The sequence below is a fragment of the Polyodon spathula genome, chromosome 17 (genome assembly GCF_017654505.1).
Source record: "Polyodon spathula isolate WHYD16114869_AA chromosome 17, ASM1765450v1, whole genome shotgun sequence".
NCBI classification, from domain to species: domain Eukaryota; kingdom Metazoa; phylum Chordata; class Actinopteri; order Acipenseriformes; family Polyodontidae; genus Polyodon; species Polyodon spathula.
The window spans coordinates 28,166,055-28,183,018 of NC_054550.1; the positions used below are offsets into that span (position 1 = coordinate 28,166,055).

The following is a 16,964-nucleotide window of genomic DNA, read 5'->3' on the forward strand; positions in this document are numbered from 1 at the left end:
TAATCCTACCCACTGACTCTACGTTTTAATGTTACCAAACCCCCCACCTTTAAAACACCACAAAACACCAGTTAGAAAATGTGGTTGTTTAAAGGAGGTAGTGATTTAAGGGTGGCAGGAATTGCATTTTCTGGGAGCATCTGGTTGATTGCAGGTATGGAAGTTTAGAAGGGGGGTCTTTAGCACTGGATTATTCTTCATATAGCAGCTGTTATAATGGACTTTAAAAAGAGGAATTCAGATATTGTTAAGACTGCATAAAAATAACAGAAACAAGGAATTATTATTTACCAGAATAACAAGAGAGCTTACTAATAATGTGCACTACCTTCAGGTATTTAGATACAGAGCCTTTGTATAACTGTCCAGAAAATTAACCGGTATATTGCATGTTATACTGAAGCAGATCAATACACAACGAATCACATACATTTAAAATGCATTGATTAAAAACAGTTTCTCAGCAGACTGTGTAATAATTCAAACAACAAAGTCTATAGATTTAATTAGACCTGGTTTGTCTATTGTGGAGTAGTCAATGTTTTACCTATGATCCTTAGGTTTTGTTTAAACCAATATGGAAATCTGCTGCAGTATTATCAGTTTTTTTTATCACCTTCATTAAGCATATTTGACCTTTGTTTATGTTGCATTGATCATGGACTGACTAGCCAAAGCTATGAACCAAATGATTTTGCTGTACTAGATGTGCAGTGGTCTACCAATGAAAACACATTCAATTGTATTTGGTCAGTATTTGTAATTATCAACAACAGTTAATGTCACAGAGACATATTTTGATACTGGTCAAAAATACCTTCCTGTGTTGTGACATGTGATGTTGTGATCCAGCTATCAACCATACATGGAATACATTTTTAGAAAAAGCATTCTTGCTATTGCAAAAAATCCTATCACAGAGGGAGGTGCAAAGACATACCAAACATTGATTTCTTAGCAATGAACGGGGGAAATGATTAGAAATATTGACAAGTGCATCTCTTATGGACATAACAGCCATTACATTGCAAAGCAAAAAAGCAGAAAATGAGAAGAAAAAATTGACCAAAGAACATTTAACGATCATATATCTGTTGTGGAAATGATGCTGAAATGAGGAGAATATTGTTTTATAGATCTAGTTAGGGAGGATGATTGTAAAGGCAACAGTAAAAAATGGCTCCTCTGTATAGTGGCTCTGATATCACCAAAAGGGATATTATATGTTTATTACTGTCACTTAATATCTAAACAGAGTACAGAACATTCCATGGCATAAATTCCTAGGTAGCTTTTACTTTGCCTAAAATTCATCCGGAATTGGGCCTCTTCGGCTAATTTGGCAACACCAATCTCAGATTGGTCATATTAGCTATGTTGTTACATAATTTATGTAGTCCCTTCAGTTCCATTGGACAAAGGCAATTCTAGCTTTTAGAAAATGTATAGAAGTCATTTTAAAGTTGATAAAGGATTTAGGGGCAGAGGGGCAGAGGCTTTTAATTTGAAGGGTCTTAATCTTAAATTATCTCTCGATACATGGAAGTTGGGAAAACACCTTTGTAATAACATTATAATACCTAGTGTAATGGCTGAGCAGAACCAGTAACAGAACAGAACCATTGACACATGTATTGGTGGCATACTGGCACTAACATGGTACTGTGTTTTAGATGAGCCAAATTATTCTGTTTCTTAAAATCGTGAAGTTTTATTTGGTAATTTTTGAAGTACGTCTGGTTTTACAAACCCTAATTTAAATGTAACACTAATCTTGGACTACCTTAAGGTATCATTACAGCAGGTAGAATAAGATTAATGCTTATCAGTCTGTATAACCGTTATAATATATGAATGATATAAATGGAATATAGATTATAGGAGATCCAGAGGATGAGAGTAGAATGAGAGTAGGGTCATCTCAATGTCACTTATTGAAAATGAATATAAATCTATAATCAATTCAGTTCAGTTAAGTAAATCCTCACTTAAATATTGTGTATCCCCTTGTTCCCTAATACAGACATTTGTATAAGGTGATAGGGTGAAGGTACAGTAAAAAAGCTGAAACAGCAAAATAAATCCAGGACTAAAGTATACAGAAAAAAAAAAAAAAAACAATGACAATGATAAAGGACGGTATTTACATCATCCAAAGCGCTAGCTTATAAAATCTATGTTACTCGTAGTGTTATCTTTAAATCTAATGCAGTTTGGGGTTTTCTTCAGCAGTACTCAAATTGTAGCCCTATAACTGTCAGGATCATTTACAAAGTCTGACAGGCCTAGGGATAAAGCAAACAGTGAACAGTTATTGTCAATAGTGGCAACATTAAATCATTAGTGATCATAGACCAAACCAAATCACCACAGGGAAGGTCAAGACTAATCAACAGGTGCACCTTTAGTAAGGCTTGTTCTGTCCTTTCCCTGCTTCTGTAGCCTTCATCAGGCTAATAAAATATGACAGCATTGCTATAATATCAATACCTTCTCCATGATTAGGAATAAGAATCTCCTATCCGATGCCAGGCAGTAACCACATTACAGTAGGTCTGTGCAAGTGCTTGCTTGTAAAAGTGCCAGATTAACGATTATTTTTTCATCTTCAGTCAATAAAGGGCAGGCAGGTGACAGCCAAGAGAGACACAATTATTAATCAAGCAAATTGAGAGAAAATATATCGTTTTAATGCATACAGTACATGATGTTGTGTAGAAATAACTGGATTAGTTATCTTTCTCATTATAATAGCAGTGGCTGTTATGTTGTGACTAGGCTATCAATAAAAAGAAGCATTAACATTTTCAAAGCCTTAGGTGCCATGTAGTGCTTTTTCTATCCTTCTGGATTTTAATGTGGAGGAAAAGAATAGAGACATTCCTAGCACCAAAACAACTGTGATGTTGTTCGAGGTATTCTGTTGTCTTACTGACTGTTCAATAACATTGACATGTTATGGTTGTAGTAAGCCAAGTAGAAGAATATGAAGATGGTAAGGTGTAGTTTGAACAATAGTTTTTCATATTTAGGAAGTCCATGTTGTAGTTGTACTGTCTGTAAAATTAGCATGGGCATGTCATGTAAAACCTTCCTCTTATGCAAGTAACAGCAGGAGCATCCATTTAGCATGACATAGAACCAAGAAAGTATTTTCTAGTACTTTACAGCTTTAGCCAAAAGTTTTGCATCACTTAGAATTTTAGGATTGAGGTATAATAATTAAAACACAACAGCTATATGAACATCATTTAGATCTTTTATTTAACATCGTGCCTTCAAAGAAACTACAAAATGATGTAGGCTACAGGAAGCCATAATAGTAGTACAGTATTTCATGTTATATTTCGAAATGTCACATTTTCCATTTTTGTCAGGTTTGTTTTTGTTTAAATATATGGGATACTGCAAAGCAGTATGTAATTCAATATGACAATGTCGATAACTCGACTGTGTGACACAGAATGAGTTAGTTGTACAGGGCGAAGCAAAACTTATGGCCATAGCTGTGGATTTTAGGGTGTATATAAGCAAGTAATTATGTCATAATACCTGGGAAAGGACCAAATACTTTCCTGTTTTTGCATGGTAACTACTGGTGAAATGTGCACAAGCTGTTACCATGGTAACTTTAACAGGTATCATGATGATCTTCAGACCATTTCCTTCTAATTACACTGTAGTTACCATGGTACCATTGATAATTACCCAGGCAATGCAATGTGAATGCATGGCTATTCATTTACTGTAATCTTAAGTGCTGCTAGTATTTATAATTTATTAAACTGTTTTGGTTTCGGAAGCTTATAAAGAAGCCACCAGTGTTTTGTTTTTTGTTTTTTATAGAACCAGCGCTTCCTTTGTTAGTGTAGTGTTTGTCTAATTTTGACTTTGTTTACCTGCCAAAGTTATAGCAAATGGCCAGTTTATCATATTGTGGTATACTCAATTTCATTCACCTTATTTCTCCCTGGAGGAAGCAGTTATATTTTGCAATCATATTACATGTTTAAAAGACAAAGGGACTAATAAATATTATAAAACAGGACAGGAAACTGCTGAGCCAAAATCCAATTTAAATGTAATAGTGTTTAATATTTATTAGAAAATGTAAGGAAATGCAATTCCGAGCAACAGGGATTTTCATAAATTGTACTCTGAATGTTTATATAAGTGCTATGCAAGATACACCAGCGGTGGTTCTATACTTTCAGTACAGCACATCTGTGTGTGTGTTGAAACAGCTACATGTATACCTGGGTAAGCAATAGATCCTGTGGGTAAAATGAAATGAAATGTACTCATGTGTAGGTCACTCACTTTTAATATTTAATATTTCTCCTGTTTATGAGTTAACATAAAACCAGACACTAGCATAATTTGCATTTTTCTGATGGACTGCAGTGTCATGGAAATTTATCAGGCCTAGTGGCTGAGCTTGGGGCAATGCAGGGCAGAAACCATTCACCCTAGTGGAGGGTGAAAAAGAAATTTGGGCAAGTTGTGGAAACATTAATGGAAATGCTGCTCTGCAATAAATTGAAAAATAAAATTCACAGTCATCTATTGGCATAAGTAGAGCTTTTGGAATTTGTCATTTGCCTTATTTAAAATTCGGAAATATTAAAGGTATGCTTTTTTCTTATTATAGAAATAATAGAATCCTACCTATTATTACAGAGTTATGGTAATCTAAATTACAATTATAATGCTATACATCAGTAAATAGAGTATCCGTATAAAATGTCTACTTGGCATTGTTCAGGACATTGCATTCGTTAAATCTTTTCACAGCCTTCATTCCTAATATCTTTTACACCAAGACAGGATTGTGCTTTTTATTGTGTGCATCTTTCTCTTGTTTTACAAAAAGATTAACTGTGATATACTGGGAGGTAACAATTCACTGCATTCCATAATATAATTTTCTACATATATGCAATTAGATCTAATCATTGTGACCCAGTTTCGGATTAACAAACAGTTAATTAACTTCAACAACATCAGACATGTTTTTCAAATACTGTTTGATTTTAATTCCAGTTGTGGTTTAATAATACACTGTGGTCCATCCAATTGATCTAAATAATGCCACTATTTAAATAATAAAATAGCACCCTGCTTGTACCAGAGATGTACAAATGAAACATCTAATTGTGAACGCTGGTGTGTTTAGTTTATTTCTGTCTGTACAATTTTAATTGGATGGTTTTAACAACAGAGGTATTTAGATCCTCCTGTGTTCAGATCAATTCAACAGACCCCAGTAAGTCTAATAATGTGTCAGCTCTTACAAAATTGTAAAGGTCTGCAATCTGCAGTCTTAAATTGAATCTCTTTTTCATACAATTAAGAAATGAAAGTTGATATCCTTTCATTTTACAGAATGCAGAGTGAATCAATAACCTGCTGCAGTATGTAGACACAACATTTACAATCTCAGAAATGTCCTGTTTTCTTTATACCACTGTGTTTCTTTATACTACTTACATTTAAATGAAACTAAATAAAGAAATGAATATATATATATATATATATATATATATATATATATATATATATATATATATATATATATATATTTTTTTTTTTTTTCCCCATAAAAGCTTTTTGTCTAATGTAATATTTTCCATTTAAGAAAATCTATTTATCCAAGATCATTTATGCCCCTTTAATTTGTATGATTGGATTGCATGTCCATGTCAATAAACTCTACACAGTATAAATATACCCTTTCAGTGGATTCCATGATGCTGTTCAAAACCTCCTCCTACCATCAGCCATGCAGTCCTGTTTTGAAAAATTCCTCAAGCAGTATAATAATTGTGTAACTGTTGAACTCAGGTTATTTGTAAGAAGTCTTGTTTTATAAAGGTAAAGTAATTATTATATCACAGTATTGTGGAACACCACCATACATTTTATTATAAAGTAAACTACAGTGATAGAAATTATAGTCATAGAAAATTGATTTGCATATACATTTATACCTCGTTTGTAACAAATGGATATATTGTAGTTGTTTCATAATCTGATTTACTCATAACTAAAAATGAATGGGTGAAGTTAGTGAATTAGAATGGAAAGCTATCAAAATGACCTGGCTTAAACATCAATTAACGTGGCCTAAGCATGAATTAACTGTATTGTTGAGCTGTCGAAAAGTGATTTAAGGCCTGTACACTGTTTTGAGTGGAATACTTGTAAACAGTGTGTTCTCCTTTAATATATCAGTGTTTCATTTCACAAGTAACATACAGCGTGTAATCTGCCCTGTTACGTCTTTACAATTATGTAGTTCTAGATAGGTATTCCTTCAAAAAGGGAGCCTCTTTTTGTTCCAATGTAAACTAATACACCTATGAATTCCTGATCTAATAAAACGCAGGCTACCGCACGCTCTCTGTCCCACATGATTAACGGCTTTGTATCGTGTTGCTCTCTCTGCAGTCCCTGTGCTGTGAGATTAGGCAGCGGCGCAGTGGCATCGCCTCGGTCCTGCGTCTGTGCCAGCGGCTCCTCGATGATCAGGACTCCTGCGCACTGGACTCTGAGCAGCAGTCAATGCAGTTGACCATCGTCAACCTGGAGAGGAGATGGGAAGCCATTGTCATGCAGGCCATTCAGTGGCAAACCAAGCTGCAAAAGGAGCTGGGAACAGAGCAGGTAAAATGTTAATGAAATTGCCTGCCCTGCTCCAAATATGGAGTTATGTTCAAACAAATAGTTTTGTAATGAAAAGCATTATTAGCGTAGTTATTATTTGCTTTTTGTCTGCACACCCATAGCAATAACTAGAGTATGTAAACAAAGGGGAACATATTTTGTCATCATGAAGGTTAGCTTGCAAGTCTGCTTACACAAATTAAATGTGGAGCTCCCTTGTATTATTATTATTATTATTATTATTATTATTATTATTATTATTATTATTATTCACAATCACATTCTGTAGATTATGCGAGTGTTGCCTCTAATAGGGGCTAGATATAATGATAGTCTTTGGTATACATTTCTCACTGAGTTTCAGTGAGGGAAACTTGCGTAATATCTTTTGCCAGCATTGGACAGTGTGTATTTCTTGGGTTGAGTATTAATACTGGAGTACACTGTGAAATGGGCTCATGCTTTTTTTGCTGATACTGTTCTGCAGTGGAACTGGCTCATGTTAGATACCAGGTAAATATATTTTTCATGTTTAGAAATCTGTATGTTTACTTAGCTTATATTTTTCTTGTATTGTGTTTATGTAATAGATTTAACAGATAACAAAATAATAATTCAATCTATTACAGAGTCATGTTTCCACGGTTGTTCCTTTTGGTATGTAAATAGCCTCACTGTCTGTACTAAGCGCTGTTTGTTCATTCTTTTGACTGTGACTTTGTAAAACCTGAATTTCTGCCAAAAGTATGACAGCGCCTAAGAACTTTAAAGGCTTTGGTTAACATATCAAACCCTTGGAAACTCGCTGAACTACCTGATGTTTTAACTTTATTTTTGTTGTTATTGAAAGTAGAAAAAAAATTGAAATTTCTGGCCTTTCTATGTGTTGTCATTTTGTAGTGTACTGAATGAAATAGTGACTAAATAAAATTATGTTTGTATCTACAGCATTTTAACCAGACAAATTTAATTAACCATGTTCAATATAGTTCTCATTATCTGATTTTGATGACAATAAACTAACAGATGCCATCACTTATATTTACCCATCATATTTTTTAGATTTATAAAAAATCTTCATCAGTTGAAGAAATATTCTTTACCCAAATATAACTTAATTTTAACAACATATATACACTGTATTTACACTGTTATTCCGAATTTGTACAAATATGTTATTATTAGCCAGCCAGATAAGATAATTGGAGGGAAAAAAACTGTACACATCTGAATTTTATTAAAATAACTCCAAATAAAAAAATGTGGTAATTTGAAGTGAGCCATTTCATTAAATTAAACTGGTATTGCATAAAATGTATAATTATGTATAGTTATCTCATTGATTGTTATTTAGTACTCATGGAGTACAAAATCAGCACAGTCCGTGTTGTGAAATAAATTTTTATTTGATTAGACTGATTGACACAGTTGAGTCCAGCTTAGTCATTAGTATTTCCTTTGTCAGCAGGCAGGGAATAAACAGAAATCTAATAAAAATGAATTATAGGGGATGTTCAACATACATAAGCAAGTGTTAGATTTGCAGGTTTATTAGATTAACCAAGATAAAAATGGCTAAATAGACCTTTCTGATATGCAAGAAGTGCAAGATTTTCAGGTGTCAATGCTGTTGTACTGGAATGCAATGGTAGAGACAGGGCTCCTGATAAGGTTTTGTGTCGTTGAGTAATTTACTCTCCAGTTTAGACACTGTGTATGTAAATTTTGGGTGAGTAAACATTGCCTTGAGTTCTTTCAATAAATGCTGGACATAACTTAATGCTAACTTATGTGGTATGCAGCTTTCATTTAACTCCAGTGTTACTTTGAAGTACAGTACAAGAACTTGGTCTTACAATAAAAAAAAAAAAAAAAAACGTAATTCTAATGTGCTTCATTGACCACAAACTATATATGGCTGTGAAGGAACCCAGAACCCAGAAACAGAACATACATATTTTTTTTTTAATTCCAATACTGCAGATGGAATCTGTTAACAAAAGACCTGCACGCACATAGTAGGCTATATATTTATAAATACATTGTAATATTGTATTCCTTATTGATTACCTTGCTGTAGCAATATAATGAATTCTGACTCTCTCCAAACAGAGAATATTGTATTTATTGTATAGATTTACCTTCCAAAAATTCAGTTGACAGAGCAGTACATTGCTAGGTTCAGTTGAGGGGCACTAAGATGGTACTGAGGATCAAGAATCCAGTCGCTAATTCGCCAGCTAGAAATATCCATTGTACATTTATTTTTATTTAATTGTTTTAATTGAAAACACGTGTTTCTGGTAATTCCAAGGCAGGCTACAATAATCTGTAGCTGTCTTGGCATTTCTATCATTCATTCTCTAGCTCCTGCATGCAGTATATTCACAAATGACAATTGAGACGCCAGGAACCAACAAAGTACAAGAAGCTTGATAACATGTGAACTGAAGCTGTGTAGCAACATTGCTATGTGTATGTGTATTCATATTTTTTTCAATGTGTAAAACACCCAGTATGCAGCTTATCAGGCGCACTGGGTAGAGCATATCCCTTCAGTTTGACAGAAATATTGTGAATTTTTTGGGGGGATAATTGTAGTAACATAATTTTAAATGTTATTTCTGTACTTGTGTATTGTAGGTGCCCATGAACATAATTGAGTCTGCTTTCATGGATGTAAATGGTTCAGCCGAAGATTCTTGGGAATGGGACGAAACTGACATAAGTAACAACTTGATCAGTGTCAACATAGAATCACGTGATCCTGATAAAGTGCAAAGCCCTACATCAAACTTAACAACAGAGTCCTTAAGGAGCACTGCTGATAACTCTCAGTTTAATCAATATGTTTCTGGACATGGAAGTTCTTTACAGGACTCGTTTCCTGCACCTCACTCTTCCAGTCCACAAATATATCACGTTTACAGTCTGCATAATGTGGAGCTCTTTCACAGACCTCATGGGCCCTTCCTTAAAAAAACTCCTGAATATCCAAAACAGCCAAACATTTTACTGAAAAGCTTAAGTAAAGACTCCTCTTTCTCTTCCACTGAGTCCTTGCCTGACTTGCTTGGAGGAATTATTTCAGCAAAAGATGGCAAATATGTGTACTGTGGAGATGTAGCTAGGCAGTCTGAAAGTGAGAGTGGCATTGTCAGTGAAGGTGATACAGAAACTACAGCTAACTCTGAAATAAGCCTGTTAAATCTGGTTGAAGAACCTGCCCAGTGTTCTGAATTGAAGCACCACAAGCCTTCATTAAACAGAGCCCGGGTGTATAGTAAAGACACAGAAGAGCTTGCAGAAAATGTGGATTCTCAGGTTTCACATAAAAACTGTACCAAGTTAAGTGGAAACAAACATAATTCATTAGAGGAAAAGGAAAGAATTGATGGAAGTCACCAGTCGGCTTATAAATATGAGAATCAATCTGTAGAGATCTATGTTAATGACCACGAATCTTTAATTGAAACTGAATCAGAATTTGAATCCCACGCTTGCTGTGCTGGGCGAGATGATAAAAGACTTTGTTGTGATCTAAGAAATGATAAACGGTTTGCCTTTTTGTCCCAGGGGTCTTCCCTAGATTCCCTTTCTGTCGATGGAGATTTATTTACATCCAGCAAAGATGTGCTACATCGCAGCACTTCTTTGGAGAGCTGGCTGGTCTCCTCTAAAAGTACAGAAGAATTCTCCAGTCAGCATAATTTAGAAGAATTTGGCTTAAGTGGTGATTCAATTGGGGAGCTGAGCAAGAGAACCCTGGACCTGCTAACGCGTTTGGAGAACATTCAGAATCCTTCAAACCAGAAAATGAAGCGCAGTGTCTCAGACATAACTCTCCAGAGTAACTCCCTTAAAATCCATCCAACTGGGCAAATGTCTCTTGACATTGCTTCCTCAATAAATGGAGACTCGGTTGCCTCTCTCACAGAACTGAGCAGCAGTGAAGATGTTTCTCTATGCTCAGAAGACCTTGCGGTTCAGAAAAACAGAATTGTGGATTCCAATGCCTCCTTCAGGAAGCACATCAATCATGCTTTACCTGATGAGGCAGATGTTAGTATTAGTATGATTGTGAATGTCTCCTGCACCTCTGCTTGCACAGACGATGAGGATGATAGTGATTTGCTGTCTAGTTCCACTCTTACTCTGACTGAGGAGGAACTGGGCATTAAAGATGATGATGATGATGACTCTAGCATTGCCACAGATGATGAATACATAGAAAGCAGTTTTGTTTTAGGGTTGGATTACATGAAGAACGAATTACAGAACTGGATCAAGCCTAAGATTTCCCAATCAAGAGAAAAGAATGAGTTAGATTTGGGAGATGAACTTCAGTGCAGTACCCTCAGCCATGAAAATATTACCTCCACCTCCACCATCACTGTGAATGAACGACGTTTTTTAAGCAAAGCAGCACTTAAGCTACTAGAATCCAATGCCAATGGTAAGATTGACTCAGTCCATCAAAAGGACTTGGATATTAAGAAGAATACCCAGGAAGATCCTACTAGTTATAGGAACCAGTTTGTAGATGATGTGGAGAATGGAAATGTGGAGAATGCTCAACTGAAAGGGAAAGCTGATGAGGAGGAGGTTTTAAGGGAAGAAGAAAGTATTTTTATAAACAGTGGAGAACCCCTTAAAACTGATTTGGTTGCAGATTGCTCAGTAGGCACAGTTGCAAGGGCCAGCTCTGTCAAATGCGACCTATTGGATTCATCACCCAAAGAACACTCTCTAGAAGGTCAGTTAAGAGGTGAAATTCCCTGTTACAGTTCAAGCAGACTTAAAATGAATTGCCATGGATCTAGCCAATGCACTAAACAAATGATAAATGAGGACAGAAGTCAAGACTCCCATTCTGCCTTTCTTATGGATGCTGAAGATAAAAATACCACTACCAACGACTCACCATGTTGTGACCATTACACTCATGTTAATAAGGATGAGAACAACGACGATGACAGTTCAGTGCATAACTTTGTAATGGAGATAATTGACATGGCTTCGGTGGCCTTGAAGAACAAGGCCCAGTTGGACCCCGAAGCAGCTAGCCCCACGCCAGTGGCCCAAATCAGAGACAAGGTTTTGGAGCACTCGCATAGACCGATACAGCTGAGAAAAGGTGACTTCTACTCCTACCTCTCACTGTCCTCTCATGACAGCGACTGTGGAGAAGTTATCACATGCAGTGAGGAGAAGAGCAGTACCCCTGTGCCAGCGGATCTCAGTAATGGTTTTGAGGTTAAACATGGGGAGCTGCTGTTTGAACCATGTTCAGAAAAAGTGTATATTGGTCCCCCACTCTGTTATAGCAGGTCCACCTATCAAAGACCATCTGCTTCAGGTGAACGTGTCTCTGCTAGTTCTGCAAAGCCCAAAATGAATGACTTTTCTTTGCCATGTAATGGGGTGGACACTGTCTGCTCTGCAAACCAAAAAACATCCGTCATTTCTAAAGGAACTACAGCTAGGAGCCAGTTAGAGTGCCATAATGAGGCTTCTTATCTTAATCCTTTACCATATGAAACCCTGATAGACACTGTTGAATGTTTTTCAGATACTAAAATGCTTGAATCCAATATTTCCCCTGTAATGACTAAGATAAGAGACTCTTGCTCCAGTGCAAATCCTTTAAAAGAGGAAGCCAGCCTCTATATTAATCCTAAAATTAACTGTCCTCAGATAAGAAAATTTGATAGGGATGAAAAAGGCCCTGCTTCACAGTGGATGAAACAGAAACATGTCAAAAAGGGATGTAGTTCTCATCAGGAAGCTAAGTCAGCTCGTAAACAGGTAGGCTATACATTTTTATTGCGTGATATCTCTTTATAAAGAAATATGTTTACTTCAATGTCTGTCTAAGTCAATGTCTATCTCAGCAGCTAAACATTTCATATTAGTCTCTAGCCCCCATCCCTCCTCCTCTTCTCTCAAGTGCTGACGGAAGTGGGATTTACATCTTTAGATTTAAAATGTTAAGGTCTGGAGAACAGAATAATCATAATCAGTCAGATTATATGCTGATTTGTAAGCAAAATATACAGTGAAAACCATTACTTAATTTCATGACTGAATTAGCATGTGTTTGTATTCTTTTAAAGTTATTTTCCATTTGTAGTGTTGTTCAATGCATCTAAAATTTTATTTGAGTAACCTGCTGTAGCAGATTGAAGCACGTAGTTGAGTGTTTTAATTTATACATAACATGCCTAATTTCTATCAAGAAATATTTCCCAGATGAAGTCTTACATAAAGTTGCATTAAGATAACCACATTTCATTTGTTTAATTAAAAAAAAAAAACATTGGGTTCAATTTAATAAAAGATAAGAATGTACAATTCTTATCTTTGGGGGGTTGCCTTTATTCTTCATTAAATGTAAAGAGAAAAAAATCCAGATAAAAAATGCATACATTATGCAAGAAATCTTTAAATGTGAGAAGTGATTACAATGATAAATATTAATATCTAGACTGCAATATATATTATTAAATATGGCCTGTCAAAAGTGTGGCATTGTTAGAAAAGGTGTATCTATCTTCAGAGATAACTTTTTAAATTTTTTGCAGTTGCCAAGGTCTGAAACATATACAAAAGATGACCAAAAGCAAGCCAGAGGCGGCAACACCTACGCTGACAGCTCAGACCACCCAGAACCCTAGTGCTGTAAGGTCTCTGGCCAAGGTATAGAACATAAAATGAGCAAGTGTGTTTGTTAATAAAAAGGCTGTAGAGATTGCTTAGTGCCCAACCTAGCATTGCAGACAATATCTTGTATTGTTCCATCCATATGCAGGTAGGCACAACCCTAATGAGACTCATCATCAGTTTTTCAATCAAATGCACTGGCATCTTTTTTTTTTTTTTTTGCGTACAGCCCTTTGCAAATTGGCCATGATCAAACATAAGGACCTGCTTTTTTTTTTACCTTGATGATGACTTTGCCTCATCTGCTGTTACTGTTGCATGATTTAAATTATAGCCCACAGTGCTTTCATCATGATGGTCCCTTATCCTTCAAACTGGATTGAAACGCTGCACTTACATAACATTCGCCCAAAAATATGCCATCTTTAGCTATTATTGTTAGCTAGGAATTATATTTTCTATTGCGTTGTTTTGCATAGTGGAAATAGTGACAAAAGTGAAAACTTTTTTTTATGTGTTTTTCTCGGTGTATCCAGATTATCAATACTGTGTCTTACACTATTCAATATTGTATATATTTTTATTGTTATTATAATCCTGGAAATAGAGGAATATTTTAATCTAAAAGCAGTTTGAGCTGTGTGGTTACTTTGTTTTCTGTTAGTATAATTATTAACAGAAGATTTGCCTACAGTATAACTACTTAAGCAAAAACAGTGCTGTGATGACAACCTGGGGAGAAATGTTGCTATGACCAATCCAAGCAGATGTTTACAGTATGTACCTTTTGAAGACTGATTTGGGGATTGCATACAAAACATGATTAAGAAATATTAAGAATGGGGAATAGAATCAGTTAGCTCAATGGAAACATACAGTATGATTGCAGGCATTAGCAGTGCAATAGGTACAAGCCAAAAGAGACTGTGAGTACATTGAGTATTAAGATATTCATTTAAGCTTATATACCCTTCAAGTTCAATAGCAATTCCTTTAAGTAACCACACAACCATACAGCAATTCTGCAGTGTACAATTTTTTTCTGTTGTGTTGAACAACGCACCAAAACTGCCCACTTGCTGTATCAAGCAAGATAAATATGTTTGTTATCTGCAAATATTTCACATTTTTGTATAGTGACAATTAAGATGGACAGGATTGAACAAGTTAAGATTAGCTTTTATCTTACTCTTTCATAAATCCTTCTTAATGTATTTGTTGTTTCTATCTAATACACTTTAGCACACATTGCGGATCTGGAGATAAATTAGGTTATGGTTACACCTGTTTGATTCTCAACCAGCACACCTCTTTAAATTGACCACAATCTTTTCTACCACAAGGCTGCTTATTGCTCTTTTGCCTTTTACTTTTGTACGTCATATATCTATAAAAAAAAAAAAAAAAATGTAGAGGTCAGTAACTGCAAAACAAGACCAAAGGTAACTGGTTAGATCTGATATTTTTTCCGAATGTGTAAAATGCATGACTGGAATGCCTTCTAGAAGCTGCAGAAGAGATGCACTTTGTGCTAATCTCCTCAATTGTATTCTCAGTCATCTCTCTGTAATCCTCATCACAAGCCTTTGCTCTTTGCTGCATGGTTTAATTATCCCAGCCTCACTATGCATTGTTGAAGTCAAACCTTGTGGCTGGTCAGAGTCTATTGCTTTCATTCTGGCAAGACATTTACTAAGAAACCTGAAGTTTCTTTGTTTTATTTGAATTATTCAAAGAAACTGGAGCTAAAGTGTACAATTCAATAACATATACTGTTCCGGATATACAGTGAAGCATGGCAGACAGTAAAAAATTTAAATCTTCCTCTGTTAAAATTAAACTCAGTGTGATGGACAGAATAAGAAAAGGTGATACAAAAAGCAGTTTCAAAATATATAAATGTTGCAGAATCTACATTGCGTGGATGGCTAACAGATGAAGAAAAACAAAGAGGTTTTCTTGATAAGATTGACTCCAAAGAGGTCTGCTGTAGGAAAACAATGTGCTGTGCTAAAGAGTGAGACAAGCAGCTGTGTGAGTGTGCTGCTGTGAGAGTGCAAGACTGTTTGTTGTATTTGGTGTGGCCCAGGCTAACAGGGGCTGGCAATAATTGTCCCAGTAAACTGCGGATTCGAGTACCTGAAAATTGTGTGTGTTTGCTTCTTTCAATTTTCCACAGTATGCTTCAAAATTTATTTGGCTTGTGGGCACTGTTAATCATTTCAGGAACAAAAATGCCAAAATTCATTATAAGACGAAACACAAATAACATGGTATCCTAATTATGGAACCCGACAACCGCATTATAACAGGGTAGACTGTATATGTTTTGCTTCATTTGTGTATTTAGTATATACTATATTGGTTAAGTAGCCCTGGCCCAATAAAATTACTTCGGGTTTTTGTATTTTATATGGTGTAGCATTATATAGCTAATCTCACCTGCTTATTGGTTTTGCTTCAAGGTTTTCACATAAGAGTTCTGTCCCTTTTTTTGTAAACACCAAAAGCTTTTTGTAGACTGAAATTTTCAGCTGTGATGAACAGCACCAATAAACCAATAGTTCAGGAATGCAAATGTATTATAATAGAATAGGCTTAGAAGCAGTCCTCTAATAGTGATATGCAACACATTTTACATCCATCCACTGATATAAACCTGCCAGTTAATGCTGACAGTCATTCATTCTGTTTATGTTAACAGCTGTAAATTATACCCAACCTAAATAATATGGGAATTTCAAACCACAATGTTTATATGGCCCAGTTCATCACCGTGAAAAAAAAAAAATATATGTTTCTTTTCAGAGACCAACACACAGCTTTGCTCCTCCATACTCGAAAACCAACCCATGACATGAGCCGTGTTCTAACTGATCCCTGCTCAGCACCGTCAGAGAAACCAAGGTCGTCCTCTTTCCAACAGAGTTGTTCATGCTGGCTTGGCCATGTGGCTTCGTCTGCTTCTCCTGTTATTGACTGTGACTGTAACTCCCATGTTAGTGGTGCCCACACACTGCAACAAACCCGCTGTCCTCACTTCATCATGGACTCTTCTTCTGAGCTACCTCAAAGGTCCACCTCCATTCTCTTTCTCTTACGCATGGTAGTTCATCTCTATATCCTACAACCACAACATTAAATCTAAAATAAATACATTATCTTATGTCATTTCTTGTCAGTTGGAGTAGTTTCAACCGCAAACCACTTTGTTTATGTCAGATTTTATGCACAGATATTTCACATTGGAAGCAGCTTTTTTTGTTGTTTTGCTAAAAGCTGTTTATTGTACTGATTTTCCAAAACCTCTTTGTTTTAAGAGGTAACTATTGGTATGATAGAAATTAAGAAAGATAACAACTTCCATGTTTCATTCTTGATTCCCATAAACAGCAGAATTTAAACAGTGCTAAAACTGACAGTTTGTAAAAATAAATCCAATATCTATCTATGCAACACTGGCTAAGTTGGAAACAGCTGTATTGTGTTGTATATTACAAGGCCCTTGGCAATCTGTGTAACTTAATACAACATTTCTTTTTTTTTATGTTACTTTATATGGAAATGAGGAAATGTTTTAAAACATAAAAAATGCGTGCCTTGCTGTTTTTCTTATACTTTTTGTTAAAACTGCT

General features: G+C 35.5%; 1 protein-coding gene across 2 annotated transcripts in view; it reads left to right on the forward strand.

Annotated features, from left to right (window-relative positions):
* LOC121330021 (A-kinase anchor protein 6-like) overlaps positions 1–16,964 on the forward strand; it is a 108,720-nt gene extending 91,756 nt beyond the window's left edge. For both annotated transcript variants that reach the window (XM_041276227.1, XM_041276228.1), the window contains exons 12-15: positions 6,451–6,666; positions 9,310–12,474; positions 13,251–13,365; positions 16,138–16,964. In XM_041276227.1, coding sequence (XP_041132161.1) covers positions 6,451–6,666; positions 9,310–12,474; positions 13,251–13,343 — 3,474 coding nt within the window. In that variant the 3' untranslated portion in view covers positions 13,344–13,365; positions 16,138–16,964. The remainder of the gene's footprint in view (positions 1–6,450; positions 6,667–9,309; positions 12,475–13,250; positions 13,366–16,137) is intronic.